The 27,429-nt window shown below is 40.8% G+C and overlaps 6 protein-coding genes across 8 annotated transcripts in view; 3 read left to right on the top strand and 3 right to left on the bottom strand.

Annotated features, from left to right (window-relative positions):
- LOC135331216 (kelch-like protein 20) overlaps window positions 1-27,429 on the bottom strand; it is a 45,022-nt gene that overhangs the window by 7,126 nt on the left and 10,467 nt on the right. The window contains exon 2 of one of the 2 annotated variants that reach the window (XM_064526297.1): window positions 17-81. The gene's annotated coding sequence lies outside the window, so the exon portion shown is untranslated. Of the gene's footprint in view, window positions 1-16; window positions 182-27,429 lie in introns of those variants that run through there. The other variant, XM_064526296.1, reaches the window with a different exon arrangement.
- LOC135331211 (uncharacterized) lies at window positions 170-8,757 on the top strand. The gene is made up of 9 exons (XM_064526290.1): window positions 170-396; window positions 460-532; window positions 625-740; window positions 3,472-4,433; window positions 4,636-4,735; window positions 4,900-5,189; window positions 5,481-5,627; window positions 6,253-6,356; window positions 6,630-8,757. Exons 1-9 carry the CDS (start codon window positions 214-216, stop codon window positions 8,384-8,386), a joined length of 3,732 nt encoding a protein of 1,243 aa, XP_064382360.1. The 5' UTR covers window positions 170-213; the 3' UTR covers window positions 8,387-8,757.
- LOC135331215 (myosin-M heavy chain-like) lies at window positions 8,943-13,527 on the top strand. Its single transcript, XM_064526295.1, has 9 exons — window positions 8,943-10,215; window positions 10,601-10,724; window positions 10,883-10,986; window positions 11,170-11,344; window positions 11,626-11,832; window positions 11,889-11,949; window positions 12,109-12,241; window positions 12,749-12,936; window positions 13,132-13,527. The coding sequence occupies exons 1-9, from the start codon at window positions 9,101-9,103 to the stop codon at window positions 13,302-13,304; spliced, it is 2,280 nt and encodes a 759-aa protein (XP_064382365.1). The 5' UTR covers window positions 8,943-9,100; the 3' UTR covers window positions 13,305-13,527.
- On the bottom strand, window positions 13,489-19,528 carry LOC135331214 (UV-stimulated scaffold protein A-like). Of its 2 annotated transcripts, XM_064526292.1 has the most exons (10): window positions 19,351-19,528; window positions 18,967-19,297; window positions 18,674-18,794; window positions 17,658-18,466; window positions 15,422-15,705; window positions 15,154-15,306; window positions 14,643-14,697; window positions 14,315-14,437; window positions 13,997-14,156; window positions 13,489-13,829 (listed from the first exon to the last, which is right to left on the bottom strand). In XM_064526292.1, the coding sequence occupies exons 1-10, from the start codon at window positions 19,458-19,460 to the stop codon at window positions 13,633-13,635; spliced, it is 2,343 nt and encodes a 780-aa protein (XP_064382362.1). In that variant the 5' UTR covers window positions 19,461-19,528; the 3' UTR covers window positions 13,489-13,632. The 2 variants fall into 2 exon arrangements, with proteins under 2 accessions (XP_064382362.1, XP_064382363.1); XM_064526293.1 differs by lacking the exon at window positions 13,489-13,829 and having other exon boundaries at window positions 13,993-14,127.
- LOC135331224 (vesicular integral-membrane protein VIP36-like) lies at window positions 19,575-22,899 on the top strand. Its single transcript, XM_064526307.1, has 9 exons — window positions 19,575-19,780; window positions 19,836-19,951; window positions 20,329-20,526; window positions 20,671-20,766; window positions 20,984-21,049; window positions 22,070-22,184; window positions 22,358-22,425; window positions 22,529-22,583; window positions 22,665-22,899. The coding sequence occupies exons 1-9, from the start codon at window positions 19,627-19,629 to the stop codon at window positions 22,820-22,822; spliced, it is 1,026 nt and encodes a 341-aa protein (XP_064382377.1). The 5' UTR covers window positions 19,575-19,626; the 3' UTR covers window positions 22,823-22,899.
- Window positions 22,970-27,399, bottom strand: LOC135331213 (metal transporter CNNM4-like). Its single transcript, XM_064526291.1, has 5 exons — window positions 27,074-27,399; window positions 25,612-26,853; window positions 25,307-25,378; window positions 24,777-24,902; window positions 22,970-23,935 (listed from the first exon to the last, which is right to left on the bottom strand). Exons 1-5 carry the CDS (start codon window positions 27,273-27,275, stop codon window positions 23,073-23,075), a joined length of 2,505 nt encoding a protein of 834 aa, XP_064382361.1. The 5' UTR covers window positions 27,276-27,399; the 3' UTR covers window positions 22,970-23,072.

Raw genomic sequence — 27,429 nt, 5'->3', positions numbered from 1 at the left:
TTGCTCTGTAGCTCACCTGAATAGTTTCCTGGTGGCTGGGTCCAATTCAGAGGGGTGATTGAAGTTTAATATCAGTATTAAATATGATTGTTGTGAAGATTTTGCACGTGATTGGTGATTGCGAGACAGATTTGGTGTGCATCAATCAGAGTGGTGTGCTTCCTATAGAGTTCCACTCACCCACGTGGATTGTTTTCATCTTTTAATTACAACATGTACATGCCATGTGTAGTTAAATTCTTCTGTGTGTTCATTATTTGGTCTCTCTTCGCTCTCGCTCAGTACTTGCTCTATAGATCTATGGATGTTAGCGAAAAGTGTGAGATATGTGGTGGCGAAGATCTTATCAATGATAACGGTTTCTTTTTCTGTTCGGAATGTGGCACACAATCTCAGGCAAGCCTAGCCTGTGCCTAACTATAAAGCTATTCACTGATAGATACTACATTAATTATCTAGCAAGCAAGAGAGCAGTATGTTGTCAAGGAAAAGATCGAATCCTCTCAAGTTGCCATACCCACTCCTATAAAAGGTTGGTGGTCATACCATAGTACTATTTATTGGTACATGGTACCTATAATCATTTATTGTCATGACAATCCACATAATTATGGCTATTTATAGAAGAGGAAAATAATGATGAAAAAGAAGAAAAAGTAACAATCCTCGAAAAGTTTCAAAAAATCCTGCAGATACAGTGTAATGCTCTTATTCGCCTTGGATGTGACCCCTCTTTAAAGGTATGGTAGATGAGTTGGTGCTTAAGATTTGTTCTTGCTAGCACAACACTTTTGGATCTATGTAGAAAAGTACATACCGTATAGCGGGTAAGTTTCGTGTGGTAAAAATTCGTTGTTTTCGTAGGCAAGCTGACCTCCACGAAATGTTAACGTAGGTGTGGCTTACCAGAACGTATGAATGCAGTGCAGGCAACGAGACTAAACGAAATTTTACTCACGAAAACCACCGTTTTTCAGATAAACAAATTTTTACCCCACAAAAGTTACCCGCTAATGGTAGTACAGAATATTTTATACCGTATTACTAGAATATTTTGCGGGTGAAAAACCTTTGCGAATGAGCCAAATCAGCAGAAAATTTGACCCTTTGCGATCTAACTACTGCGTTCTGGCAAGGATCGTGTGTAATAATTAGGATTTTGTTGTTGCGAATTGATCAACTATCGCAAAGTTCTCAAATGTTTGATGCTCACAAAACATTCGGTAGTAGGTAAATTTTGGCAAGCAATGTTTTGTTGTTTTTACTGTAAATAAAATTGTATGCACCCTGTTCGACTCTTCTCATTAAAAATTGCTTAACACATACTTTTACAGTGGAGAGAGGCATGCGCATACAGTTAGCATACAGATCAAATGCAATTCTCATAGTTAGAAATACAATCAGGCTTGTACCTTGTACAAGTGTCATCCGCAAGGAGACGCATAGTCTCGTATATCAGCCTCTTTGGAAAAGGGTCTTGATAGATCAAGAGTTGTGTCACGCCTTATAAGTGCCGCGGTTAGATAACTGAGTGGTGATATTAAATTAAGTGTTAGCCACTGTGGTCAGAGGAGGTACGACAACATCAGATTTCACTCTACCGAAATGGGGCGCGGTTACAAGACGATTGTTCTGTGTACCTTGTTTTTAGTAGTCGAAGAGTAATAATGCATGTGTTCTGACACTGACAATAAATGAAAGTCTGCGGTGCTGATGCCTCGGTGAGGTGCCAAAGCTACATAACTAATAGCTTTTGCATTAAATTAATTTAGTTGCATGCAGGCAGAATCACAAGGGAAACGGAAACTCAGAGAGTGGGTAAATGATCGACCATGATTGCTGTTAAAAACGATCGATGCTAAAAGTTCAAGTCTAAAATTAATGGCTGCATCAGCAGAGCCTTAGCTCTCTTCTCACTCTTGCAGCTACCAATAGCTTGCAGCTACCAATAGCTAGCGTTCTAGTGCAGAGCTAACTACTAAGTAGAGTAGCAACACTCGGTGAACAAGTTTTGCTACGCATTCTTCTGAAAAGGCTGCAATGGCATTCCAAGTAAGCAAAACTCAAGAACGAAGCATTATTTTGCAAATCCACGAATTTCCAAGAAAACATGACTAGAAGCCTATAGAAACTCTTACTTGCACTTGATTCATCCTTGAGCAGACAGGCTAGCTGTCATACGAGGGGGGAGGGGGGATATCCCCCCTAGCTCCAATCCCCCCCCCCTTTCAATTATGACTGAGTGTCCATAGCTGGGTATTGAAATAACTGTTAACCTTTTTTTAGCAACATTTTCTGGTTACTTTACTCATTTCCCCCCTCTACTTCAAAATTCTGTATGACACCCTGGCAGATGTAGCAGTCTACACACACAGACACACAAACACACTACCGTACACCTCGCTTGCGCATGCACACCGAGGCATAATTCAGTACACAAATAAAGACTTCAAGTTAATATTTTCATGTGTCTAGAACGAACCCTGTCACTCAGGTTTTTAGGACTTCCTTCGGCTGTCCAAGAATTCTAAGGCACTATATAATAGCTCCATAATATAAAAATGACATGCTCCACAGTGTCTCATACTGTAGTTCTTTGAGCTCAGTCTTGAGATATATAGGCGAGCCCATCTATATATCAGTGCTCTTATTAACGTCCGGCCACAGGGCAATTTCCGGACAATAATTGCAATTAGTAACCTCAGATGTGCATGCTCGGTAAAATTTTCTGCCACGTGTGAACACAGTAAGCTGCTCCTAGAAAAATGATTCGAGTGCACAGTGCCAGTCATGATACAGATAGCTCTACTGATAATACTAGCTGTAGCCGATCTATACCTAAAATAGCCATGCTACTGCTGAAGAAAAGAGCCTCGACTGATATTTGTGAGTATTCTCCCATCCCAGTCTGCAACTGCTGCCACTAGCACTGAGAAGTTTACATGAACACTAGATGATTGGGAGTCTGGACACATGGCTAGAATCAGATTAATGGTTTGTCCTTAAGACCTTTCTTTTTTTTTTCCTCAAACACCACTGCCAGGACGACATTTTGTCATTATAAGAGCACTTAGTATATGCACGTGATGCTGAGTTTACACAACTGCATGCGTGCGGTTTCACACCCCAAGATCTCTTAGGGTGTCGTCACGAACAGTTAACTTGACCCGATAGGAATTGGGGAGGGCGTGGCCAGACTAAGTGGCACATTCTAAACCCAATATACGATCTGTCCTGAATTCATTTCCTGTTAATCTTTTGTCAACGTGTAATTAGACATTAAGATGAAAGTTGTTGTTGTGCACGTTGTTAGTTTAGTTTTATTGCTCTTGAGTTGTTTACATATGCTACATGCACTGCATTATAATTATATCATTCCTCTGGTTTTTTTATTGTCATGTTACCAGCCGAGGGTTTGCACTTTAGTGCTCTAGTTTTGCATGTGGTTTTTCTCTCTAAATTTATTCATAGGAAGCTGTTAAGCTCGTCTGGTTCAGGTTCCTTAAATACAGTGGATATGCTTTCAAGAACTCAATAGAACTTCCCATAAAATGTATGCATCAAGATCTTTCAGAAAAGCAATTGAAATACAAGAATAATCCAAAAGTGCGTTCGAATGAAACAGCAAAGCAAGTGAAGAATCGTATCACTAAGGCCAGAGCACCCAAGAGAAAGCAGTCTCTATGCCCCTCTTGTAAAAATTCCCTACCTACCCTCACACCTCATGTTACTAAAAAAGAATGTACTTGTAAAGCATGTGTAAGGTTCGGGAAATTAAAGGCCGGTACAAGTCGTGATCTTGATGATGAGAACTTTGTTTGTGAGTGCGAGTCAATGCCATCCAAGCGTAGAAGAATTTCTAAAAAAACAAAAGCAAGTCCTATGAAAATAAAAAGAAAGAGTGTTACTGAAATGTCGAGAAATGCACAAAAAGGCCACACTGGTGTTGGTATTAAAGCTAAGATACAGTCCAATAAGCATGAATTTAGTTCAAAGAACAAGGGTGCTAGGAGAAAGATTGACTTTGATGCTGAGCTCTCACACGATCTTGAAAAGTTATTACACCCTACTGAGACAACAAGCACTGTAAAGACTGCAGAGGCAAAGGTTGGCTATGATGGAGATTTTTTAGAAAAGGCTGGAAAAATGTTGTCGACAAACGTGAAAGAAGAACCTAATAGTCCTCTGAGTGGATTCTCTGATGATGTACACCTATTTGAAGAGAGCAGCGCTTCTGATGAGGAGAATACTGCATCTGTGGAAAAGTTGGTTAGTAAAGACAACTCTAAAGAGGAGGCTGATGAGTACTACAAGACCCTTAAGAAGCAAGGTGGATCACACATGAGGGTTCTATCTCTGAAGCACACTGTGGCTATCTGCTACCTGGGTCTTCTCTACACACAACAGAATGTTCTTCTAAGCGATTTTGCAAGGTGTTTTTGCATACCATTGCTAATTTTTTATGTATACACAATTATGTAGTAGCTAGGAAACACAGAAAATTGTCCTTAAAGCTTTGAAAATAATTATGCTAGCTGTAGACTACTGGAATATTGCTGATCCTGCTGCATTCGTACAAAAAACTGTCGTAGACTATAATATTATTCACACAAAAAGTTGTATATTTTTTCTCAGATGGATCCAGCTTAATCAATTCCCATATCACAATGTATTGAGCCTGCTCCCTAGCAGCTACTTCCAAAGCAAGGACGCAACCTCACTTTCTTCTAAGGCAGTAAGCAACTCATGTTGGACTAAGAAGTGGCTTGTATATTATATTGTGTACATGGATTTAAATTGCTTTTATCAAACTTTTTTATTTGTAAGTATGCTTAGCTATCTGTCATCAATTTATAGTTGACTAATAATTATTGTTTATTATGCTGTTTGCATGCACAGGGAGACATGTCTGCGGATCAACTGTACATTTTTTTGCGTAATCTGTGTTGGTACCTTCCTCTCCCACCAATACCCACCATCACCCCAACAACCATGTGCCAGATCTTCACCAAGAAACTGCATCTTCCTGAGTACTTCAACAAAATGGTGGGCAGGGCTTTGAGTTGTATCGAAAGCCCTGAGTTTGATGCTGCTTTCATTCACACTCATCGCACCTTTGAAATTCGGTGCATGTCAATCGTTGTGTACCTGCTGAGGATGGCCTACCGCTTAGATGATATTTATGAATTGTGAGTGAGTTTGAATTGCACACCTATGACCTTGTGCTCATGAAATTCACTGAGTAAATACATCATACATGCATGTGTATAATTATTTTGCGTTAGTGTATTTTCAGGCCTTCCTTGTACAGCTTTATTCACAGTACAGGCTGATACCTTCCCATATCTACATGTACTGTTATTTCCGAAGCGGTCATAATTATGAGCTGCTATTTTAGAGGCTTTGTTTCAAGTTCAATCCCTCACTGCTCCTCAAACACAGTGCAGTTTTGTTTTGATGAGAATTCTTCTGCTATGTAGTGAGATGGTTGAGTGGGTTCGTCAAGATTGTCAGGAAGAGAACCCACCTGATGATGGTGACTACTTATACCTGTGGGAAGATTGGGTAGCGCTCTACTGCAAAAAGAGACTTGTATCTCTCTCAAATGGCATTCCTGAGAATAAGAGGTATGGGGAAGTAATTATTCCATGGCTAATAGATGGCTGTATACTCTGGGTTGGTGATACACATGTCTATAATTTGCATTCAAGGTAGCTATGGTACAACCCAAGTGCCTACAGGTTTAAAAGGTATATACTGTATGACATTGTACGTTCATCTACACGCTGGTTTATAGCAATTGTTACCCGAGGCGTGGCTGCGGTTGGTTTTGTGTGATATCTGAGTCTACTCATCTGGATGCCATGCATAGCACTGCGTTTACAGCATGGATAGCTGTCCAGACAACATTTTAGGCTTGCTGGCTCTACTTGGTGCATGCACCACTGCCCGCTTTCAAAACCTTGTCAAAGCTTTCAAATCTTATTTTCCTCCGGGTAGTTGCTGCTAGGTTTCCATGTTCATGTACATTCTTATACTAACTTTCACTTAATTTGTGCAACAATCTGGAGTTGTGACACGTATTATGAGACGTAAAATCGCCGAGGGTTTATCACTTCAGTGCTCTAGTTATTTTCAGTAAATGTCTGTGTTCACAAATGGTATACATGTAGGTGTGATTTGGAAGCGGGCCGTAAACATTTAAAGCATCGATTCATAATATTTATTGGTTTCATTAATTCCTTTTAACAGTGAGCTTGCCTTAGTCACGAATCCCAGCAATTTCATCGAGTATTGCCATGATGAGCTTCTGACGAGTGCTCGTTTTAATCCTACTGACAAAAATCCTGATACCCGTAAGTTTTCACTGTAGCGAAGCATTTCCATTACAGTATTCTCCTTCTTATGTGCATTTATTACTACGTACACATACATAATGTATAGTTAATGATAATAATGTTCACTACAGTAGTATAATTGCTCTTCAATGTAAGTACCCGGCTACTACTGCTTGTGTATAATTTATCACCGGACATTCATCATTATAGGTGTAATTAGTAGAGTTCTCCTTATATTCACATGAGTGGTTTAGGTGCTTGTGACAGTGTACTATAATTTCATCTGCACAGTTCAACCCTTGGATCCTGAGTTCTGCAGTGAATTGAGCGATATTATAAAGCGAGCTCGGTTGAAAACAAATAAATGGGAGGAGTTACCACCTGGCTGCAACGACAAGCGCCAGTGTGAAGTGACATTCAGACCAATAAGGAGAGTGTACGTTTCCGACCTTGTGAAGTCAGAACATGTTTCCTGGAAACTTTTTGACTGTCTACAGAGAGGCCCTAAGAGTAACAGATTTCATGAAATTGAATTCTCTCACTCTTTTAAATTCTTGTTACAGACTTGTTCTAATATTCTTGATGTTTCGGCAACAGAACTCTACGAACAAGTGTGTTGTATTGAATCGCAGATCGTGTCTGCAACTGACACGTTAAAGCAGGCGTACAGCATATTGCTGGAGTTTAAAACCGGTAATAAATATCAATACAGTGAAAAACAGACACATTCACAGACACAGACTGAGGAGGCACTGTTCCCGTTGCCTCAGAGAGTGCAGAATGTTAGTCAAAACAAGAAACCCAGCAGTCGTATACCATTTAGGCGCTGGATGTTTGTGCCTGAAACAGATGATCCGGAGGTTCGTATACCGTTAGGACGCTGGAAGTTTGAAAAAAAGACCCAAACTGATGATATTCAGTATTCGAGTATCTCCGAGTCTCAGACTTCAAGCCATGAGCTGAATTTCAGCTGTCATGACTCTCAGTTTCAAGAAATAATGAACATGAGCCTCTCGGAATTTAAAATTAACGACCTTTTTGATTTTAGCTCTGATGCTCAATCGCAAGATTCTGATTCTGTCGATATCCACGCGCCTCTTTTAGAAACTAAAGGTTCACCACAACCTTCTGTTAGCTCCAAGATCGAGACTTTAGGTTCTAGTTTTGACACAGAAGGTGCAACACAACATTCTGGTTCTACTTTTGACACAGAAAGTGCACCACAATATTCTGAGTCTCAGTTGCATATCAAGATTCAAGATTCTAATGTGGCTTTTTCCGAAACAAAAAACTGTATTACCATTGAGTCCCCGTCACAAATCTTCAATATCCACGAATTTCAAGCTTCTGGCATGCAGGAATCAGATTGCCAGGAAATTGGTTCTGGAGCTCACCTGTCTCAACTACATGAACCCCAACCTCCAATTGTAGTCCCCCCTTCTCCTGGTTTAAAACACAGATTTCCCCAACTTCAAGAAGCGTTACTTAGTATGTTTGAGTATCAGTTATCCCAAACGGTGAACCGGTGTCCAGAGATACCTGTTCCACAAGTAGAGGCCGTACCGCAGACAGTGATTCAGTGTAAAGAATCTGTCCCACAAACAGGGATAAAGCATCGAGAGGATATCACTTCAGAAACAGAAACAGAAACCCAGTTCCATGCGATAGCTGCACAACAAGCCAAGACTCGGTTTTTGCCTGTACCATTTTGTAATGTAATTGTGGATTCACAGTCACCAAGCTTGTCTCAAATTGAACCAGAGTGTCCTGAGCTAACTGATTCCCAATATCAAACTCTGTTCATGGATGTAACTAAGCCACATAGTCAAGAGTCTACTAGTAGCCTATTTCAGTGCAATGCCGGAATTGCACACCCTCCGTCGCCTAAGTTGAGTGCACTCCAAATAGAAGATGAACTGAGTATTTCATGCACCAATCACCTTTTTCAGGAGGAAACTTTTTCAACACTTGCAAAGTCTGACGCCTGTTGTACACTTGAGAATTCATCAGAGAAAGGTGTTGGTTTGAATGCTGACAATCAAGAGTGACAGCAGTCACAGTGTTCACTTCACTTACTTTTTGGCCATTATCTTGTGTTGATCACATTGAAAGCTTTGTGTTTGCATTTATCTTATATATGTATGTTTTATAACCACAAGCATTGCTAGTTTTATAACTCACCTATGCATGCACTCTCCGCCTGCCTGTTGTATACACTTGAGAATTCATCAGAGCTGTTACTATACTGTGAGACTGACATTTAAATCAAGAGTGACAGTCACGGTGTTTTTATTTTGGCCATTATCAATCAAGTATAATTATTACTGAAAGTCTTTGTGTTTGCATATCTATTATGTTTTCTAACCACATACTTTTTGCATTGCTATTTTTATAACTCACCACTCTTTAGGTTTTCCCCCATTTTCTCAGTAGCGCCATTTTATCCCCTGTGTATCGAAGTTATGCGGTTTTTGATGGATGGTTGTGGATGATTGCTCATAGACACATTTTTTCATGGTTGATGTGCAAGCTTAAATAAACAATACAAATCTATACAAGGAAATGGTTGATGTTATTTCACTGTCATGAGTTGCATATCCTGTAGCTAGGGGGATGTATATATGCAATGTGCTGTATTAAACTGCACTAATAGCATTGTAGAAGTAGTTGATATCTCCTTTAGCTGTAGTTTAGTCTGTTACTGATTCTGTCTTAAAGTTCTGTTGTTTAGTGAAGCTCAAAAGCTAATTTACTGGTCAGCCATGGCATCACTTTTTGTTGAAAAGAAGCCCCTATTCCCACCAAATTCACCCAGCCATTGTGGGACTCAACATGGCCTTTTCTTCCCATCTCAAATTCAAGAAAGTCCTCAGCCTAAAACTTTGGTTTCGTTAAGTCCTTTCAGAGTTCATAATAAACCAGCTAAAATATCAGCTCTGTCAAACTTACCAATGATGCTACCAACAGCCCTCAACTCTGAGACAAGACCATTGAGCCCACTCGAAACTGACTGCTCCACAATGGACCGTGATCATAATGGAATGCAATCAAGTTTTGGAGCTGAATGTGTGTGTGCACCGATGATTTCTGCCATCTCTGAAACTGATGCCATAGCAACTATGCAAAATTCTACCACACCAAATGGCTTCACATCCATCATCCATGTTGGCACTGTCACCAAAGAACAAGAAGAACAGTCTCTGTTACAGAATAATGGACCCCCAGTCTCCCCTCGAAAGTGTGTGCTGAAAGCTGGTATACCTACAAAGGACCCAATTTTGCCACCGAAATCTCCTGTCAAAATGTTTTCAACACCTGAATCAGCTGAAAATGAGCGAGAATTTGATGAACCTGTATGCAAGCAGTTTTCTCTGCAAAAATCAAGACCAAACTCAAAGGAACTGGGTACAGTCAAAGCAACCTCTCCACTTAAATCCCCGCTAAGCAGTCTGTCAAAGCACAACATGGGTAGAAGACCACCCACTCCTCCGCTAAAATCACCCGTTACAAGAGTACCAAAACATGATCCAGAATCTCCAACTGATAATAAAACAGAACCTGCTAGAGACAGCAAACAACCAACTCCCCCGCCAAAATCACCTCTAAAGAGTACATCAACAATCGTTAACAGTTGTCCATTTGTGTCCCCAAAATCAACGAAGGTTAATGTAACTCAGAAACCCTCAACTAAGTTTCAAGCTCACAATGGAACACGAAGTAGTATGAGACTGATACGAATTGAACCAACAATGCCCACAGATACTTCTAGCATCTACTCTAATAGAACATCACGACTGTCCCTCTTGGAAGATAGCGACAGCCATTTTCCCTGTTCTATAAGCCCAGGGACCATGCGATCGATGGAATTTATGTTCAGGTAAAATCCCTTTCATGTGTATGTACTCTATACTGTTATTGTACTGATAACAGTTATAATTATATTGTCAAGTGAATGCTTATCTCTGATTGTACTTTCAGCTATTATAATAACTTATAGGTCTATAATTTTATATACACTTTATTTTGGCTTAGGGTATTTGCACTGGGTAATCTTTGTTTTTATTGTGCCTGCTTCAGTGGCTCACGTATTTGTGAGCCAGTCATAGTAAGAAGATTGTGTGAAATATTTAACTGTGTCCAAGCAAGCATTAATTCATTTGGCGTGTTCTTTTTCTCTATCGAAAAACAGTTATACTCTACAAGTCTCATCTGCTGTGTATATAGCTTTACAAGCCTTTATGTTTTTTGTTTTGTCTATATAGTTTCTCTGATGTCGATATACTAGAGAAGTTGTCTGATTCTTGGCCTGTGAAATGCACTCACGTCGTCAAAGAGGTGATAGTCACTGAGCGTGCTTATGTACAGTCACTGACTGATGTTATCAAGGTGAGCATAGAGTGATAACATGCAATGGTGTATTCATGACATATGCCCACAAATGTAGCTTGTCAAATTATAGTGTACTGCTCATTATGAGTAGTACTTACAATACACACACACACACACACACCCACACACACACACACACACACACACACATGCAGGGCTATTTGACTCCTCTATACAGCTATGTGTTGCAGACTGGGGAGAGCCCTAACTTTATCACTACTGTCTTTGGAAACATAGTCAAAATACACCAAATTCACACGTATGTTTTTGCAACACTGTCCATACTGCATATTTTGACATTGTGCATTGTGCAGACTGAACACACCAGCTGGATAAACTGTGCAACTGCTTATTACTATCCTCTAGATGATTTTATCCAATAGTGTTGTAATTTTAATACGGTACACATTTCACACATCACACACTGTTGAATCACACACAGAAGTCTACTCGAGTCTATGCAGTCAGCTTCTACAAGTCCAGAGAATTTTGCTCGTGTGTTTGTCGATTGTGATTTCATCACCCAGTACACTCTGTACTGTACCGGCTACAGTAAGGGCAACAAGCGTCTTGAGCAAACCCTGGGTGCCGTGTGTGATATCAAAGAGTTCATTACCGTGAGCTTGAATGTTTATTTTTGCACACAATCGCACAACTTTGGGGATTGGTTGTCATTATTATTGGTTTGAAAACAAACTTTTAAATTATAACAACATATGCATGCAGTCTGATAAGATACTGTCTGTCGATCTGTTGGCTTACAAATACATCGACCCTCATACACTACACAAGAAATGACATACATTTATGTTAATATGACACTAATTAAAATACGATGATGCATCTCAAGTGTTTTTGCTGTGTACGTGTACCCGTGTATTTATACCCATACTCACAGGAGTGCCAAAAAAAGCTCAGTCACCCTCTTCCACTAACTTCCTACCTGATAAAGCCAGTACAGAGAATCTTGAAATATCCACTGCTGCTGGAGGACCTTAGTAAGAAATTTGATTGGACGGACCATCCTGGCCAGGAAATACTCAAGCAAGCTCTAGAGAAGATGTCATCTGTTGCATTACAAATAAACAGAGCTTTTCATGATCCAGCAAGTTATTTTCGCCTTCATTGATGTATAATTATTTTGAATCTCTACACTTGCAGGTCAAAATTCCGAAGAACAGTCCAAAAGTAATAGCTCAGAGAAGAGTTAATCAACTCAGAGGTATACCGGAGCCATTATTTGACAATGATTTACAGCTATTAATGCCTCTAACTACACTTTATATACCCTTGGAAGGAACTGTTGTTACTTCGTACTGCAAATAGTAACAGCTTGACATGTGTAAAATTGTACTGCGTGCTTTGTTTTCCTTTCTTGTAGACCTTCAGAATGGGCGCAGTCAGGACCATAATCATGTCGGTTCAATTCACTACTCCCTTTCCAGCTCCAACTCCCTCCCTCCTAGAGCCACCCTCTTCCCAGTGCCCTCACCTAAACACAGCAGCATGACCAGGTGAGTTGAATACGGGATACAGCTTAATTAAATTATTACAGCGCTAGATTGCATTAATTCAGGGCTGCATTGAGGGGGGTATTTCGCCCCCCCCCCCCTGGGATTTGAGTTTGATACAATAGGAAGCTGAGGTACATGTAGGTAGTCAGTTTAGTTTTAAACAGCTATTCTGCGCACCTAACACTACTGATGATAAATTGATAGCTCTCCTATGAGCTGAAATTGTGACAGAATTTATCTAAGCCCCCAAATAGCCAAATTTTTTGGGGGGAGCATGCCCCAGACCACTCTAGTTTGCCATGCACCTTTGGTGCATGCCTTCGCCGCCATCCCCCCCCTCCATTTTTCATTTGCCCAATTTGCCCCCCTGACCCAAAATCCTGTATGCAGCCCTGATTATGATTAATGATTGTGTGTAGTTCTTGCTGACCTTGTTTTAGACCTACATACGTATAATATAATTATGTATAGGATCAGCCTAATTGTCTGATGCACCCCATTTCGCAGGTTCAGTTACATGGAAGACAAAAGCTTAGCGTCTGCTCAACAGTCTTCTGTCCATGCCTCTGCCAACAAAAGGGAGGGTGGGTCCAAGCCTGGGGTGAAGGACCTTAAAAGCTTCTATGAGAACCTCACAGAAAGGAGTGCGGAAGAGATGGGGAGACGGAGAACTGGCAGCAACAAGATGACGAGAAGTATGTCACATGCAGTCAGCAGTGTACAGTAGTGGGGTAAAGTCGTTTAATTTTGGTGCTCTGCCATCATGCTATTAAAATTGACATTGTGCATGGTAGCAATGAAAATCAATATCAAAGATTCGGCTTAGTATTTAGATTTAGGATATTGTACTCCCCCCCCCCCCCCCATCATATATACATCCACACACTCAGCCAACTCAATGGACGAGTCCTTTGTCCATGTCCCCCAACAAGTGTCTAGAACATCTTCTATCGGGAATTTGTTCAGATTTGGTCGGTCATCAAACAAAACTAAAGATGAACCAGAACACAAGTCTTTGTTGAGACGATTTGGAAGATCCAAGAAATCTAAGAGTAAAGTATAGACTTTTCTAACTTTTCTTCAAATACACCAAATTCACCATCTTTATCAATAATTATTAATACGATCTTTTTATGATCATGATTCTATCTTGTTCGGTTTTTGTGAAAGCGTGATGTTATAATAAGAAACTGACTGTAAGAATAATTATGATCATCGTATAGTTATGTTACAGTCATAGAATCATGCATTGGAAAGAATTAAAAATGTCATTGTGATCATGAGAAGGATTAAAAAGATTCACCTATAATAATAGTATAATAAAAATGCGATATTATGTATAATTATATAAAAAGATAAAACATGGATTTGAATTAATTATTGGTTAAAGGTCACTTGCCAAGTGCATAGTTAAAGTTATATCCAAACTTGTCCTTGTACTTTTTAGCATTTGCAGTGTCCACAGATTCAGCAACTCTTTTCAGTGCTCTCTTACTGAGTATCTTCTTCTCTAGTCTGGTCCGTGGAGTGTCCTTCTGCACTTTGAGGTCTGTGAGCCCTGGGTGCTTCTTCACCTTCCGCTTACCCCCTACAAGGTGTGACCATCAATGTATGTACATGTAGGTTATCAAGAGAGGGTATAAGAGAAAAGAGCAGCCACTTGCATGCACTAGCCGACAGGTTAATAATTAATTCATGGTTAATGCACTATTGTAGAAAGCTGAGTGCTACGTACGTACTCCTAGCTCTTCCCACCTTTCTTTTTCTCTTTTCTTCCCTGGAGCAACTCAGTTCCTTGAGCGTCCCTGATTGCCTCTTGGAGCTCTGGATCTAGGGGCACGATAGACTGGCGTTGCGACTTTGAAACCGGGTCCCCTTGCTCATCTCTAGGGATGATAGTTCCATGAAAAGGACACTGTGTATTCAGAAAGCACCTCGATACACACCAATATCTACGTATAATTATACAGTAGTATAAATGCCTGTTTGATACAGCAAAAGCTACGTAGTACTATATACGGTAACGCAACACAACGCTGAGTTCCTAACATACACGTAGACAAGATAGCAGACCTTAAATCTGTCCATTCTTGAACAGAGCTTGCCATTGGACAGGCGAGCTCGGCAGGTTTTCTCAACTGGCTCGAAGGTCCCTGGGTAGGTGATGGTTCGACACCTCATTCTGGCTTGCTCATCCTACATGAGTGCAAGATTACACTATAAATACTTATTTATGGTGCAAATGCATGAGGAACGTAACTATGCTTCTCACCTAGTAGCAACAGTTACTTACATACAAACAAATGTCGGCCAAAAACGAAGCCTATGAGAAACTGAGTCTGTTAACAATGCTTGGGCTCAAAAAATAAGTAAGATGGTGGGTTGGAGTGTTGCCACTCACCGAGGAAATGTCCACATCCCTCTCTTGGGCCCAAAAACGATGGAGGGACCCCAATCTGAAAACAAGTGAAACAGGCACGTACTTAACTAGATCTACATTGTAAATACGTAGTAATTACAGTAGTACAGTACACTCTTACTATTCCGGCTCTCTGAAGTACAGCCGCCTCAATATATACTGACCATTTGGTTTGGCACAGTTTACTGCACAAAACTCGCCCTGAAATACTGCTGCATGCTAGGTTGTAAATTTATTATGGCCGGATATTACGTTTGGGTGTGGTTCAGCAGATAAAATTATTATCCTCAAGGCAGAACAGTAAAAATAGTCATTAGATTCGAGGTAAGGTCGTTTTTTTAGCTGCAGCTGTTTTCTGAAATGCAGCCACCTCACTATTCCGGCCAATTAGCTGCACTGTTCCAAGGGTGGCCGGATTAACGAGAGTCTACTGTATTGCAGTAAACATTGGCACAAACCCTAATTCTAAATTCCAAACTACGTCAAGACTCACGGTGCCTTTGTGAGGGGCTGTAGCTGGTGGGTGGGGGTCTCCCAGTGGTAGAGGTCCATGCCGAACGGCACAACAGGAGCTTTGGAGAGCATGCTGTTCTTATTCGATAGCACAGTTGTGTGGGCTGGATTCAACTGATCTTTGGCCTGTGCACTGCAGAGATTGAACATCATAGGATTAATTGTCAGTCGCTGGTTGCAGTGCAAACATGTACACTGGTTTGTTTCTGTGCTAATTATATAGAAGGCTATCAAAAATACAACCACACCTGAGATTTGTTCTGAGTTTAGCAATTTGAGCCTGAGGTGTGGTTGGGTCCAATTCCAAATCGAACGTTGAGATACTGGATGGAGGCTGTATTTCCCACTCAGGATTGGTGATCTGTGCCTCGTCATCTCTCAAATCAGCAGCCTCTTCTTCCTTCCTCTTGAGAGGCGACTCTTTAAAGATGATTGAAATCCTCTCAAACTTGTCAAGCGTCACTTGCACTTTGTGTTTCAAGTCAATGGCCTCTCTCAGAGAAGTATCCTCACCACCTGCTTTTGACAACCACTGAATTGAAAAATATGAATTTCAGCACAGTTGAGAAGTTATATGTGCGTGCATGCACTGTTCAGAAACCATGAATACAATTATGAGAAGTGCGCGGTATAAAGAGTATAATAATTATGCCTCGGTGCGCATGCACAAGCGAGGTATACGGTAGTGTGTTTGTGTGTGTGTGTGTGTGTGTGTGTGTGTGTAGACTGCTACAGCTGCTCAAGGATCAATGAAGTGCAAGTAAGAGTTTCTATAGGCTTCTAGTCATGTTTTCTTGGATTTAATTCGTGGATTTGCAAAATAATGCTTCGTTCTCGAGTTATGCCTAGTTTTGCTTACTTGGAATGCCATTGCAGCCTTTTCAGAAGAGCACGTAGCCAAACTTGTTTTCAGAATGTTGCTACTCTACTTAGAAGTTAGCTCTGCATTAGAACGCTAGCTATTGGTAGCTGTAAGAGTGAGAAGAGAGCTGCAAGGCTCTGCTGATGGCAGCCATTACCGTATAGCGGGTAATTTTCAGGGGACAAAATATTCGTGGTTCAGCAATATTGAGACATTTCGTGGATAATATTTTCGTGGTTGCTGCTTGGATTGTAGGTAAAGGTAGGCAAGGTCGCTTCATTCGTGGGTAAAATATTCGTGGTCAGACCTCCAACCACGAAAACCACGAATATTTTGCCCCACGAAAATTACCAGCTATACGGTAGTTTTAGACTTGAACTTTTGGCATCGATTGTTCTTAACAACAATCAGGTCGATCATTACCCAATCTTTGAGTTTGCATGCAGGGTTATGTGTAGCTTTGGCATCTCCATCGAGGCATCAGCACCTGCGGTGCTTTCATTATTATAAGAAGAGAAGAATGTCAACTACCGATAGTTCTACACAAAAACTGTGCACAAAGTAATACATGACTCGAATGTGACGAAGCATTGTAGTAATCTCCTAGTAAATGTTAACCGTGAAGTTTTTAGGGGTGTGGTGATTGAACAATGACATCTGATTCTAGCTAATCGTTCAGAGCTGCTCACTCCAGGAAACAATCTTTTCACAAAAAATAGTCGAGTTGATCCTCTTCAATTGCAAATTTGGTGCGTTTGCGTAATAGATGCACAAGCTTGTTGTAAACGTCATAAATTAAGAGTTGCTCACGTGCAATTGACAGGATGTCACGTTACTTTGTCCACAGTTTTTGTGTAGTAGTGTGATTGACACTCTTCTCTTCTTGGTGGTATCTATATAGCTAGTTAGAAATTGATTAACTGCATGACTACCGTATAGCGGGTAAGTTTCGTGGGGTAAAAAATTCGTTCAACTCGAGAAACGGTAGTTTTCGTGAGTAAAATTTTCGTTTAGTCTCGTGACTGCACGGCATTCCTACGTTTAGATAAGCCACGCCTACGATAAAATTTCGTGGAGGTCAGCCTGCCCACGAAAATAACGAATATTTTACCCCACGAAAATTACCCGCTATACGGTAATCAATTGAAATGTACATGATTATGCATCAGCGTATACCGTATAGCGCGAAATTTTCGCGGATTTCGTGGGTTAGCAATCCTACACGAAAATTAAGTTCACAAAAATTATTCTTTAATTAGAATTATCTGCTATATAACGTGCAAAGATTTAAAGGCATGGCTTCCGGTAAGCAGTCTTTCCGCGAACATTGTGCAACAAAATGCTTTTAGAGGCCATTCCACAAAATATAAGTGCCTCGAAAATTTCGGTAATTATAGTACCCAAAGTTGTTGCCCTCCGAGCATATTATAGGTACAATGCCATGTACTCTTCCAAGGTGTACATGAAGGTCACAAAATCTTATGTACCCTAGGGTAAATCAATGCACCTCTACTAGCTACAGCCACGGTATATTATTATATTACATAAACCTGCATGCCCTTGGGCACATATCCAATACATCCTACATAAATAGCTAGCCATGGTACAACTATTACATGTACCTCCATCCATTTGTTTATAGTCAGCAGGTATTTGTCAGCCAAGAGATGCCTGCTCTCTCTTAAAGCAGTCAGTATGCTGGAATTGTTTTTATCTTCTCTCAGAACTGGTATTGCATCCAGCTGTATCGGAATAGAAAATCCATATGTGGCAATGCCATGAGCTTGAAGGTCAAAATCAAACGCTGGATCCACATCTTCCCATTCCAATTCAGAGTCTGAGTCTGAATCAGATCCAGATCCAGATTCAAACTGTTCATTAGTGCAACTATCTGGCACTTCAGCAAACAGCTCATTTGGGGTGGTCTCGAGTTGTGCTTTCCCCTTACCCCCACTCTTGCAATTCTTCATGCCCCCAGACGTCTCTCCAGTTGATATCCCATAGTGTCTCCTTATAAATTCACTATCGCTATCGTCGGGCTCACTATCTATATGCTGAGTGTTCTCAACGGAAGAGGCACTTTTTTCCTTAGACTCCTCAGTCAGCTGTTGATCAGGCAAACCTTTGATATCCAACAATGAATCCAGAGTGTCCTCCTCATAGTCGCTGTGCTCACTGAGCGAACAAAACGAGGAAGAGCTTAGATTCCTAGTGACACATTTTTCTGACTTCTTCTGCTCAACGCTGATCTCACTGGTGAGTTGAGGCACCCTCATTACTGTCATAGCTTGTGAGGGTTCGTCACTTGAGTACCTGCCACCTTCTGGAATGTTTGGGGTAGAGTAAATGTCAGGCAAATCGAACCTCGGCATAAGTAAATTGAAGCAAGAAGTAATTTCAGTAATGCATTCCTCAATGTCTCTCGTCAGGTCTGCAAAGGTAGAAGTTTCATGTAAATTTATGCATGTGCAGTACAGTTGATGAAGACCAGTGCTGCATTATATGGGCACAACCTAAAAGATGACATGTGTACTCCCACTATCGGCCTTCTATACACAGCAACTGACTAATCCTTTGAGTAAATGCCTACTCACTGCCACACAGTTACTATCACACACACACAGGGCCCTTAACGCACCTTTCATCTCTTGCTTGACTTCCTGTATCTTCTGCTGGAGCACAGCTCTCTGTCTCCCGGCCCTCTCCTCCTGCCTCCTCCTAGCAACCTCGGTCTGGGCAACCAGCTCATCAAAGTTTACCTAAAAGGGCAGAGAAAGAAAGAATACAGCAATTTGAACATCTTGGGAGAGGGATCATCAGCTAGTGGATCGCAGACCAGCAAACAAGTCAGGTGTTTATTCAAAACAAGTAGGTACATAAAGCTCCCAGGAAATTGAGATACTTTTATACACTTTTTGCTATGAGGAATACCTTTTTATTGGTCTTGAGGTAGTTGTATCCCAGTTTCAGTTTCGGGTACCCAGTTCCATACTTGTCATTCCATTCCCTAATAGCCAACAGGCTCTTCTTTTTCAGCTGGGCAGCTGCCTGTTCGGGTGGGGGGAGAGGGGAGTGTGCATCAGTGCCCGCTACAAGGACGGAAAACTTTTGAAATTCGGAGATGACGAGTTCTCGAAATATGTGAGAACGTGAGAAGAGCTCTTTGATGACTTGGAATGAAGAGAGACGAACCTCGGCATGATCCTTCGACAAGTGGCCCATTGTGATCTCATAGACTGCCCTCACGTACATATCGGAAGACCTGATAAATAAAGTAAAGTGCCATTTTGAGACAGGCTTGATCATAGCACATACCTGCATATTGATTTGAGCCTCTTAATGAGATTAGGATCTAATGTAGTAGATCCAGAATGGGTGAGCTCCTCTAAAAGAGAACTTATCTCTTTTCTTACAGATGCATCCATATATAAGCCATAGGATCTAGGAAAGGTTTGATGTTTTTGTACTTGTGACCTTTGCCCTCTTCAATCTATGGCTGACTCAACACACCACCCACACATAATGTTTTTGTGACCTTTGCCCTAATTCTTAGCTGACTCAACACTCTCAGATCTCAGTCTATATAATATCATGTGTACTATTTATTCTTCATCAGCCTTCCTCCTAGTAGTATGCTCCTTACTGAGCTTAGTATTTTGTGCGCAAGACGCAGGACAAATGATTGACAGCATAGAGCAAGATGGATACTACAGAAGAGAATACTCTTTGACACAGCCATATCATGGTGCGACCATTATACTCTAAAAATTGGTATTCTTGAATGTAGGGGTCTATTTCAGGCACAGGTATGGACGTTCCTAACTGGGAGTTTGGAGGCAGCACTGTGGTGAGCACCAACTACGTGAGGCTTACCCCTGACAGACAGAGCAAAAACGGAATGCTTTGGAACACCGTGGTAATGATTACACTAGTCGTACGTTGTATAAATCAAAAGCAAGCCCCGGTGATTTTTTGGGATGTGTAGCTTCTGAATCAGAATCTGCCTGGACCACCATATATTCGTGGATCATTAAAGGTCTGGGGTGATATGAAAATGGCTCCTATAATCCTACAACCTTACTTTTAATGCTATTGTCCAATATTGATGTCACTGTAATAAAACAAAAAAACCATTCAGACATTAATTGTAGCACTGTTCTTGTCATCTTTTGTGAAGTGCTTTTGTTCATGGGGTAGAGAGTTGTACTGCAAAGTATTGAGTTATCCCATTCCCATGTCTTTGTACGCTATAATAATGAAGTCCTAGTATCTATCCATTTTTTTCTCTTTCAGCCAGTGGTGATGCACAACTGGGAGATTCTGATTCACTTTGCAGTCCACGGTCAAGGCAAGACTTTGTTTGGGGATGGCTCTGCGATATGGTACACTAAGGAAAGAGGGGAGAAGGGGCCTGTGCTTGGTAACCGTGATTACTTTACTGGCCTTGGGGTGTTTCTAGACACCTATAGCAACCATAATGGAGAGCATGTGGTGAGTGTGCTTGATTGTCTATGACAAGCTGTACGTTGTGTTGCATGCATTTAATATAACAGATTATATAATGGTATAGAGTGCGCTCTGTGACAAACACGGCAGTCTTAATTACTACACATGTTGCTACCAATTCCCACACAGCATGACCATCCGTATATTTCAGCAATGGTGAACAACGGCTCTGTTCATTATGACCATGACCGAGATGGCACTCACAGTCAAATGGCAGGATGCTCTGTAAGCTATGTGTACTGTGTTTGTTGCTTGGCAACACTGACTGTTCAGGTCCGTCTGCTACGGTTTTGACCCCCCCCCGCTTGCTCCTTTTTTTTACTATGATGGGCTAAATTTTTTTGCTTTTTTGTATGTTGATGCTGCCTATCAAAAAAAAGGCCGCAGTTTGTGTGCCTTAGCTATGCCTTAGCTATGATCACGAGTTTGTGCTTTTCTTCAGGTGAAATTTCGGAATTCCCAGCAGGATACTTTTGTTGCTATTTCATACATCAACAGACAAGTGATGGTGAGCTACCATGTACAAATGCATGCAATGAATCAGTGTACAAAAAGAGGTATTGCACACAGTCACGTGACCAATCATAAGGATAATGAATATTATTATAATGAGTATACTTTTGTAGAGTGAGTACATTTGCGTTCTTTTTTCTAAGATGTGAAGTACCAATTTCAATCAATCACCACGTACTTGACCTAAGTCAATTCTTCTGTGTCTATATATTATGCATTTGCAATATCTGAGCATGAGCATTGATAATTTTTTACTTGTAGACTCTAGAAAAAATTTTTACTCTTGTTTTTTGGCCTCTACTGCAGAGAATGGCAATCACGTTAGCTTATTGTACCGTCGTACCTCCTCTGACAGTATATTGTAGCTTGGATAAAAGCTAATAATTTGTGTATTAATTTAGCTACCGTATAGCAGGTAATTTTCGTGAAGTAAAACATTCATTATAATTATTTGTGGGCAAGCTGACCTCGACAAAAATTTTACCCACGAAATCTAGGTGTGTTTACTGGAACGCATGCAATGCAGTGCACGCAATAATAAAAGCAAAATAAATATTATTGTTTGACTCACAAAAATCACTGCTGTTCAAGTTTAACGAATTTTTACCCCACGAAAATTACCCGCTATAGTAGACTCTCGCTATTCCGGCTCTCTGGAGTACGGCCACCTCGATATACCGACCATTTGGTTTAGCAGGGATTGCTAACTAGATGTTTACAACTCAACCCTTGCTATTCCGTATACTGGCTAGGTTTTTAATTATTACGGCCGGATGACGTTTTGGGTGTGGTTTGGCAGATTGGTTAAATAGAGAGCATGATTCATTATCCTTGAGACAGAACCACAAAATCAGTCATTAGATTCGAGGCAGGGTCGTTTTTTAGCCGCGGCTTATTTCCTGAAATGCCACCACCTCGCTATTCCGACCAAGCTGCACTGTTACAGTTTACTGTATACAGTGGTATTGGCGTTAATTGTCTCCTTCAGATAATAATTTTTGTTTCTTCACTATAGGTAATGACAAACATTGATGGGAATGATGACTGGAAAACCTGCTTTGTTGTGAACGACGTTGATCTACCAACGGGCTACTATTTTGGGGCGACAGCAGCCACTGGTGATCTGGCAGGTGTGTGTGTGTGTTGAGGAGGATAGTGGTCGTTGTAGAGCTAAATAATGTCTGTGGATGGTCTATTCTCCTAGCTGTGTGTTGCCTGCACTCACAACTAGTTTCTCACAATAACAGAATTTGCATGCGCATGCACACATGACAATGGGTATTAATGATTATACAATATGCAGATAACCATGACATCATCTCTGTGAGGGTATATGATGTAGATGACAACTCAGATGAACCAGACTTTGAGGTAATTATAGGGTCCTACTCATACTTTTCTAGTATATCAGATGGCCCAGCCATCCATGCATGCACCGTACGTGCGTTGATCCACAATAACAATTTGTGTGCAGGCCCCGGACTGGTCGACTATCAAGCCTAAGGCTAAGAATGCTGAATCACCTAGAGGTGTGTTTATTGTCATTATAGTAACATTCTGCTACATAATCCACGTCCCCTCTATAAACGCACACATACATCTGTACACAGATCATGTGAAGGACGTTCAAGGCTGGCTGAGTCCTAAAGCTTATCAGATTATCTCCATTGTGCTCATCATTGTCTTAGTGTTGGGAGTCATAACAGCTGTTGTTGGAGGATTTGCTTTTGTCAAGCACCAAGAGAAAAACAAGAAGAGATTTTTTTAGTCTATACCCATGCATGCATGCACTCTTCAATTTTCCCTGTGGACTTGATTGGCTCTATGACCATTGCTCTTACATTGTACTTTGAAAACTTAGGAATGCGGATAAGTATAATTTATATGCTATGCCAGGAGAAATACAATGTCTGCAGTGTATACATAATAAATAATTATAATTATAATATGAATACAAACACAAGTAGAATACAAACACGAGTAGATATTATAAAGAACACAATCAAAACAAGTCAGACTCAAACCTCCGTGGAGGTGTTGTGAGCCCATTCCTCTCTGCCCACACTAGTTCTGAAGTAACTTGCATTGGGTTCACTCTCATAGTCCTGCACTTCAGTTGGCAGCACACTTAATTCAGTTGACACATCGCCATCACTCCGCGTTTCCAGCAAGCTCTCTCCATTTTGTTCAGGTGGGGACAACCATTTATATCTGTCTTCCAAAACATCTACTGAACGCTTTACAGTAACAGCTTTGTGCAAAGATTGTGAATGCTGGGATTCAGAACTATCTTCGCTTGATTGAGTCAGTAAATGCCGCTTATCAGAGGGTTGCTGGGAGTGCTTATGCTTTTTTTTTAGGAACTTAGTTATAGAGCTAAGCCCGGTCGATAATTGTGAATCTCCCAGATCTTGGTCCTCAGCTAGCTCCCACTCTTTAGCAAATACATCTCGTTTCGGATTCTCAATGGCTCCCCCATTCGCCTCAATGGAGATGCCAGTTTTCTCCTCTACGAATCGGGATGCTTCTACAGCAGCAAGGTATTGTCGCTTAGTAATGATGATCACGATACTGTCGACACTTGGACGCACAGTGTAGTCTGGAATGTACTCAGTGGGTGTGTCCAGTGTAGAGTTAAGAAGAGCTTGTGCTCCAAAGTATGTGAAGGACTTGCTATCAAATGTGAGCTCATCTTTGCCAATATGTACTTCCATACACCCTTCAAGAACCAAGGTGAAAAAGCTAGCTTCATTTCCGGTGGTGTAAAGCTGCAGGTTAGTTCTGTTTGACTCCTCTAGTGATATTTTTCGAACCACACTCTTCATAAGAAGACGCTTCAGAACATTGTGTGAAATGTACTTCTTCTGGAAAGGTTCAACAACTGAAAAAACAATAATACAGGATTAGGGTGTGAAAAATGATAGCTTCTCCTCTCAAAGGATTTGGTCTCACATTTAAGGGGTTGCATTGAGGGACATTATGGCTAAATAGGGCCAATGCTCATAATTATATTTAATAATGAAAGCACCGTGGGTGCTGATGCCTCCCTCAGTGGAGGCGCCAAAACTTTATAAGCAACGAAGCTACAGTGCTACAGACTATTATTAAATACACACACATGTACAGTTCATTACAGTACATGTAGGGAATCAGAGCAGGGAATGTTGGTTGAAAAAGAGTGAGAAATGATCGACTATGATTATTGCTAAAAAGGAAACCAAAAGTTCAAAGTCCATAATTATTAATGGTGCTGCAAACCAAATGAGAAACAGTGTGGTTTTGCAGTTCTTTTCTCACTCTTGCAGCTACCAATAGCTAGTGCAGAGCTACCTACCAGGTAGTATAGCCATTTGTTATGCAAGAGTCTGAAAAGTCTCCAACAGCCTTCAAAGTGAGCAAAACTAGCCATAACTCGAGAACGAAGCATTATTAATTTTACAATTCCACAAATTGTGCAATCCAAGAAAACGTGACTGGAAGCTTTCCCTTTATTTATCATTGAGTAGCTGTAACACTATCCACACACACACTACTGCATACCTCGCTGCGCATGCGCAACCGAGGCATAATAAGGATCGTCAAACAAAATTATGTAGGGCTCTCATGCAAAAGTACAGAAACCGATGACATTTTCATGCACATGGTCTTAACAATTTCAAATTTGCAGGAAAACACCAACTACGTATACCTATATGTGACTATGCAGAATGCTATACATGTACCTGTGGAAAGGAACTGGAAGACTGCCAGTCTCTGTTGCGAAGAGAGGGTGTCTTCTCCCGAGGGATTGTCAAACTCAGCCACATTGAAGTTCTTCCTTGAATTAAGTTTCTTGTTCTGATTATCAGCTGAGTAAAAGAGGGCACAATGTTTATTAGTGGGTGCTGCGTACGTACTATGTAGTATAAGGACAGAAGCAATAGTTATACACAGCTACGTACAAAATCAGCAACGTATAGAATAATGTCAATTATACGCAGCTACCTAGGAACGTATAGGAGGTAATTTTTGTTGGTGCAAATTTCGTATGAACCACCAATTATTTCCTATTCTAAATATTCGTACAACAGCTCAGAATGGTTGACGAAGAACCTATCATGCATTAACAATTTAATTTTTGGATTAATGCTCTGATACGTAAAAAACGGAAAACTTAGATGATACGAAAATATTCCATTTTTATGGTATGCGTTGCATGCCCACACCATGTGTGTGGTGTGTGTGTGTGCATGCGCGCATAGTACAAGCTCACTGAATCTGTCTGTCTCATCCACAATCTCCAGCTGAAGTATTTCCTCTAGTATATCCTCCAGAGTCACCACTCCTGATTGAAAACGGCATGAGCAATTAGACCATACGGTAGTGTACATACATTTCAAAACCAGTCTATTTTGCATCTTACACTTACACACACAACACTACGGAATTAAATCACAATCAGATGGCACAAGACAACAACATGGCTTGCAGATTTGATGAGAACAATCGTTAATTGGCATGTACACAACACATACACTAATTACGAATGTCGTTCGATGCCTATAATACGAAACTCACCAACATTCTCATAGAAAGGGTCTCCTTCAGTCTCATTGTTGACCTTCTGCACGACGGCCATATGGCACTTGCCAGACACAAAAACTTTTAATAGCTCTCCCAGCTTAGTGTCATGCCAAACAAACTGGAGCTCATGTTTGTAGAACTCCATGTGGGCTTGGACTGCAGTTTGATCATCAGGATCAACAAACGCCAAATCACGAACGTATAATAGTCCAACAATATTGTTTTTATCTCCTTCATAAATGGGAATTCGGCTAAAGCCAGAATCGTAAATCTCTCGCATCAGCTTAAAGTCAAGCATACTATCCACACTGACAAAGTACACATCCTCAAACTTGGTCATGACCTTCTCAGCCACCTTCCCCTTATAAGCCAACACACCAGTGATAATTTTGACCTCGTCCTCCACCATATCATGATGTTCTTGAGTAACATCCAGCAGTTTCAACAGTTGATCCCGATTGTACACTGCCCCTACCTCCTTTCCCAGAATTAAGTTCAGGACAAAACTAAAAGGAAGAGATAAAGGAAGAGTTAGGACCATGAATATCAGGGTGAGTGGGATAGTCCAGGCTCCTATCACAAGTCCGTGCCGAGAACAAATTGCCTGAGGAATTATTTCACCGAAAACAACAATAGCAAGTGAAGAAGCAAGCACAGCGTATATGCCACCTGGGAGTACTTCATCTAGCAAAATTGTAAGTGAGCTATTCACTACAACATTTCCAAGCAACAGAGTACACAGTAGGTAGTTTCCATGCCTTCGAACACGAAAAATGATGTTGGCATACACTCGTTGTCGTTTAGTGCCACTCTGTTTGATAATCTTAAGTGTGGTTGGGTCTAAAGCCATAAGTCCAAGGTTAAGACCAGAGAAAAGGCCAGAGAGAATCATCAGAGTAATAATGAAGACAATTTTGGCCCAGAGAGGCAAGGCGTCAATCTGAACAACTACTGTAAGCCATGTATCGGAGCCTTGATGCTTATAGTTGTTATTACCATCGAAGTCTAAACAAAAGTAGTATGTTCTTTGTTCTGATGAAAACAAGTTGAAGAACAAGCTATATTGAGTGTTGGGAGAATCAGTTCGATTATCATTCGGGGGATACGGTAGAACACGGTTGCCGCCCACTCTGTCTACTTCACGATCATTACAGGAGCTTGGGCTCTCAGTGAACTTGATGTAAGTGTTGTTGTTGATACCTTCTCCAAACAAAAGAAAGGTGACATTGCTGCCAGCTGGAGAGTGAAAAAAGCATGAATAGGCATGGAAAGGCGTGACGTGACGTGACAAAATTGGAAAGATTTTACCTGCGTGTACTTATTAAGGGTTAGCTTATAGCTTGCACGTGCACTAATTATAAAGATGTCTATAGCAAATAAATTCTGCTGACCTGTATACAACACAAATCCACAAATTTTAGTACTTCAATATGCAACAGTTTAAAAGTAAACTCACCTAAAATATTGAACACGCCATCATCGTCAATGCCTCTGTACTTTTCTACAGGTCTGTAGCCAGTCAGACGAGTTGATACAACAGAACTAGCACCACAGCACTGGAACAGAGATAGGAGAGCTAGCAGCCAAACGCCATGCTTGCAAACGTACAACGTCTGTGTCTTCTGGTTGTATAAATGGCTCCTTGAGCCTGCAGCCATTAAATGCAATCACGCAGAAAGTGATAACTTCTACTATGTTTGAAGCTGAAGGTACGTACGTACGTACGTTAGCAGGACAGGTTACAACATGTACAATGTATCTGTGCTGACTCAAAGGTTAAAGTTCAGAGGAGGCTGACACAATCACATGATC

Source organism: Halichondria panicea, chromosome 2 (genome assembly GCF_963675165.1).
Source record: "Halichondria panicea chromosome 2, odHalPani1.1, whole genome shotgun sequence".
NCBI lineage: Eukaryota > Metazoa > Porifera > Demospongiae > Suberitida > Halichondriidae > Halichondria > Halichondria panicea.
This window is presented reverse-complemented; position numbering and strand designations above follow the sequence as displayed.

Coding starts and splice junctions, on each gene's coding strand:
- LOC135331211 (XM_064526290.1), top strand. CDS start 214: ATGTACATGCCATGTGTAGTTAAATTCTTCTGTGTGTTCATTATTTGG. Junction 4,434..4,635: donor CTTCTAAGCGATTTTGCAAG/GTGTTTTTGCAT, acceptor ATTTTTTCTCAG/ATGGATCCAGCTTAATCAAT. Junction 4,736..4,899: donor CCTCACTTTCTTCTAAGGCA/GTAAGCAACTCA, acceptor TTGCATGCACAG/GGAGACATGTCTGCGGATCA.
- LOC135331215 (XM_064526295.1), top strand. CDS start 9,101: ATGGCATCACTTTTTGTTGAAAAGAAGCCCCTATTCCCACCAAATTCA. Junction 10,216..10,600: donor TCGATGGAATTTATGTTCAG/GTAAAATCCCTT, acceptor TTGTCTATATAG/TTTCTCTGATGTCGATATAC. Junction 11,950..12,108: donor AAGAGTTAATCAACTCAGAG/GTATACCGGAGC, acceptor CCTTTCTTGTAG/ACCTTCAGAATGGGCGCAGT.
- LOC135331214 (XM_064526292.1), bottom strand. CDS start 19,460: ATGGATGCATCTGTAAGAAAAGAGATAAGTTCTCTTTTAGAGGAGCTC. Junction 19,298..19,350: donor AGGCTCAAATCAATATGCAG/GTATGTGCTATG, acceptor TTTATTTATCAG/GTCTTCCGATATGTACGTGA. Junction 14,157..14,314: donor CAAGAATGGACAGATTTAAG/GTCTGCTATCTT, acceptor CTGAATACACAG/TGTCCTTTTCATGGAACTAT.
- LOC135331224 (XM_064526307.1), top strand. CDS start 19,627: ATGTGTACTATTTATTCTTCATCAGCCTTCCTCCTAGTAGTATGCTCC. Junction 19,781..19,835: donor TTTGACACAGCCATATCATG/GTGCGACCATTA, acceptor GGTCTATTTCAG/GCACAGGTATGGACGTTCCT. Junction 21,050..22,069: donor ACATCAACAGACAAGTGATG/GTGAGCTACCAT, acceptor TCTTCACTATAG/GTAATGACAAACATTGATGG.
- LOC135331213 (XM_064526291.1), bottom strand. CDS start 27,275: ATGGCTGCAGGCTCAAGGAGCCATTTATACAACCAGAAGACACAGACG. Junction 25,379..25,611: donor CCCTTTCTATGAGAATGTTG/GTGAGTTTCGTA, acceptor GTTTTCAATCAG/GAGTGGTGACTCTGGAGGAT. Junction 23,936..24,776: donor CTTCCAGTTCCTTTCCACAG/GTACATGTATAG, acceptor TTGTTTTTTCAG/TTGTTGAACCTTTCCAGAAG.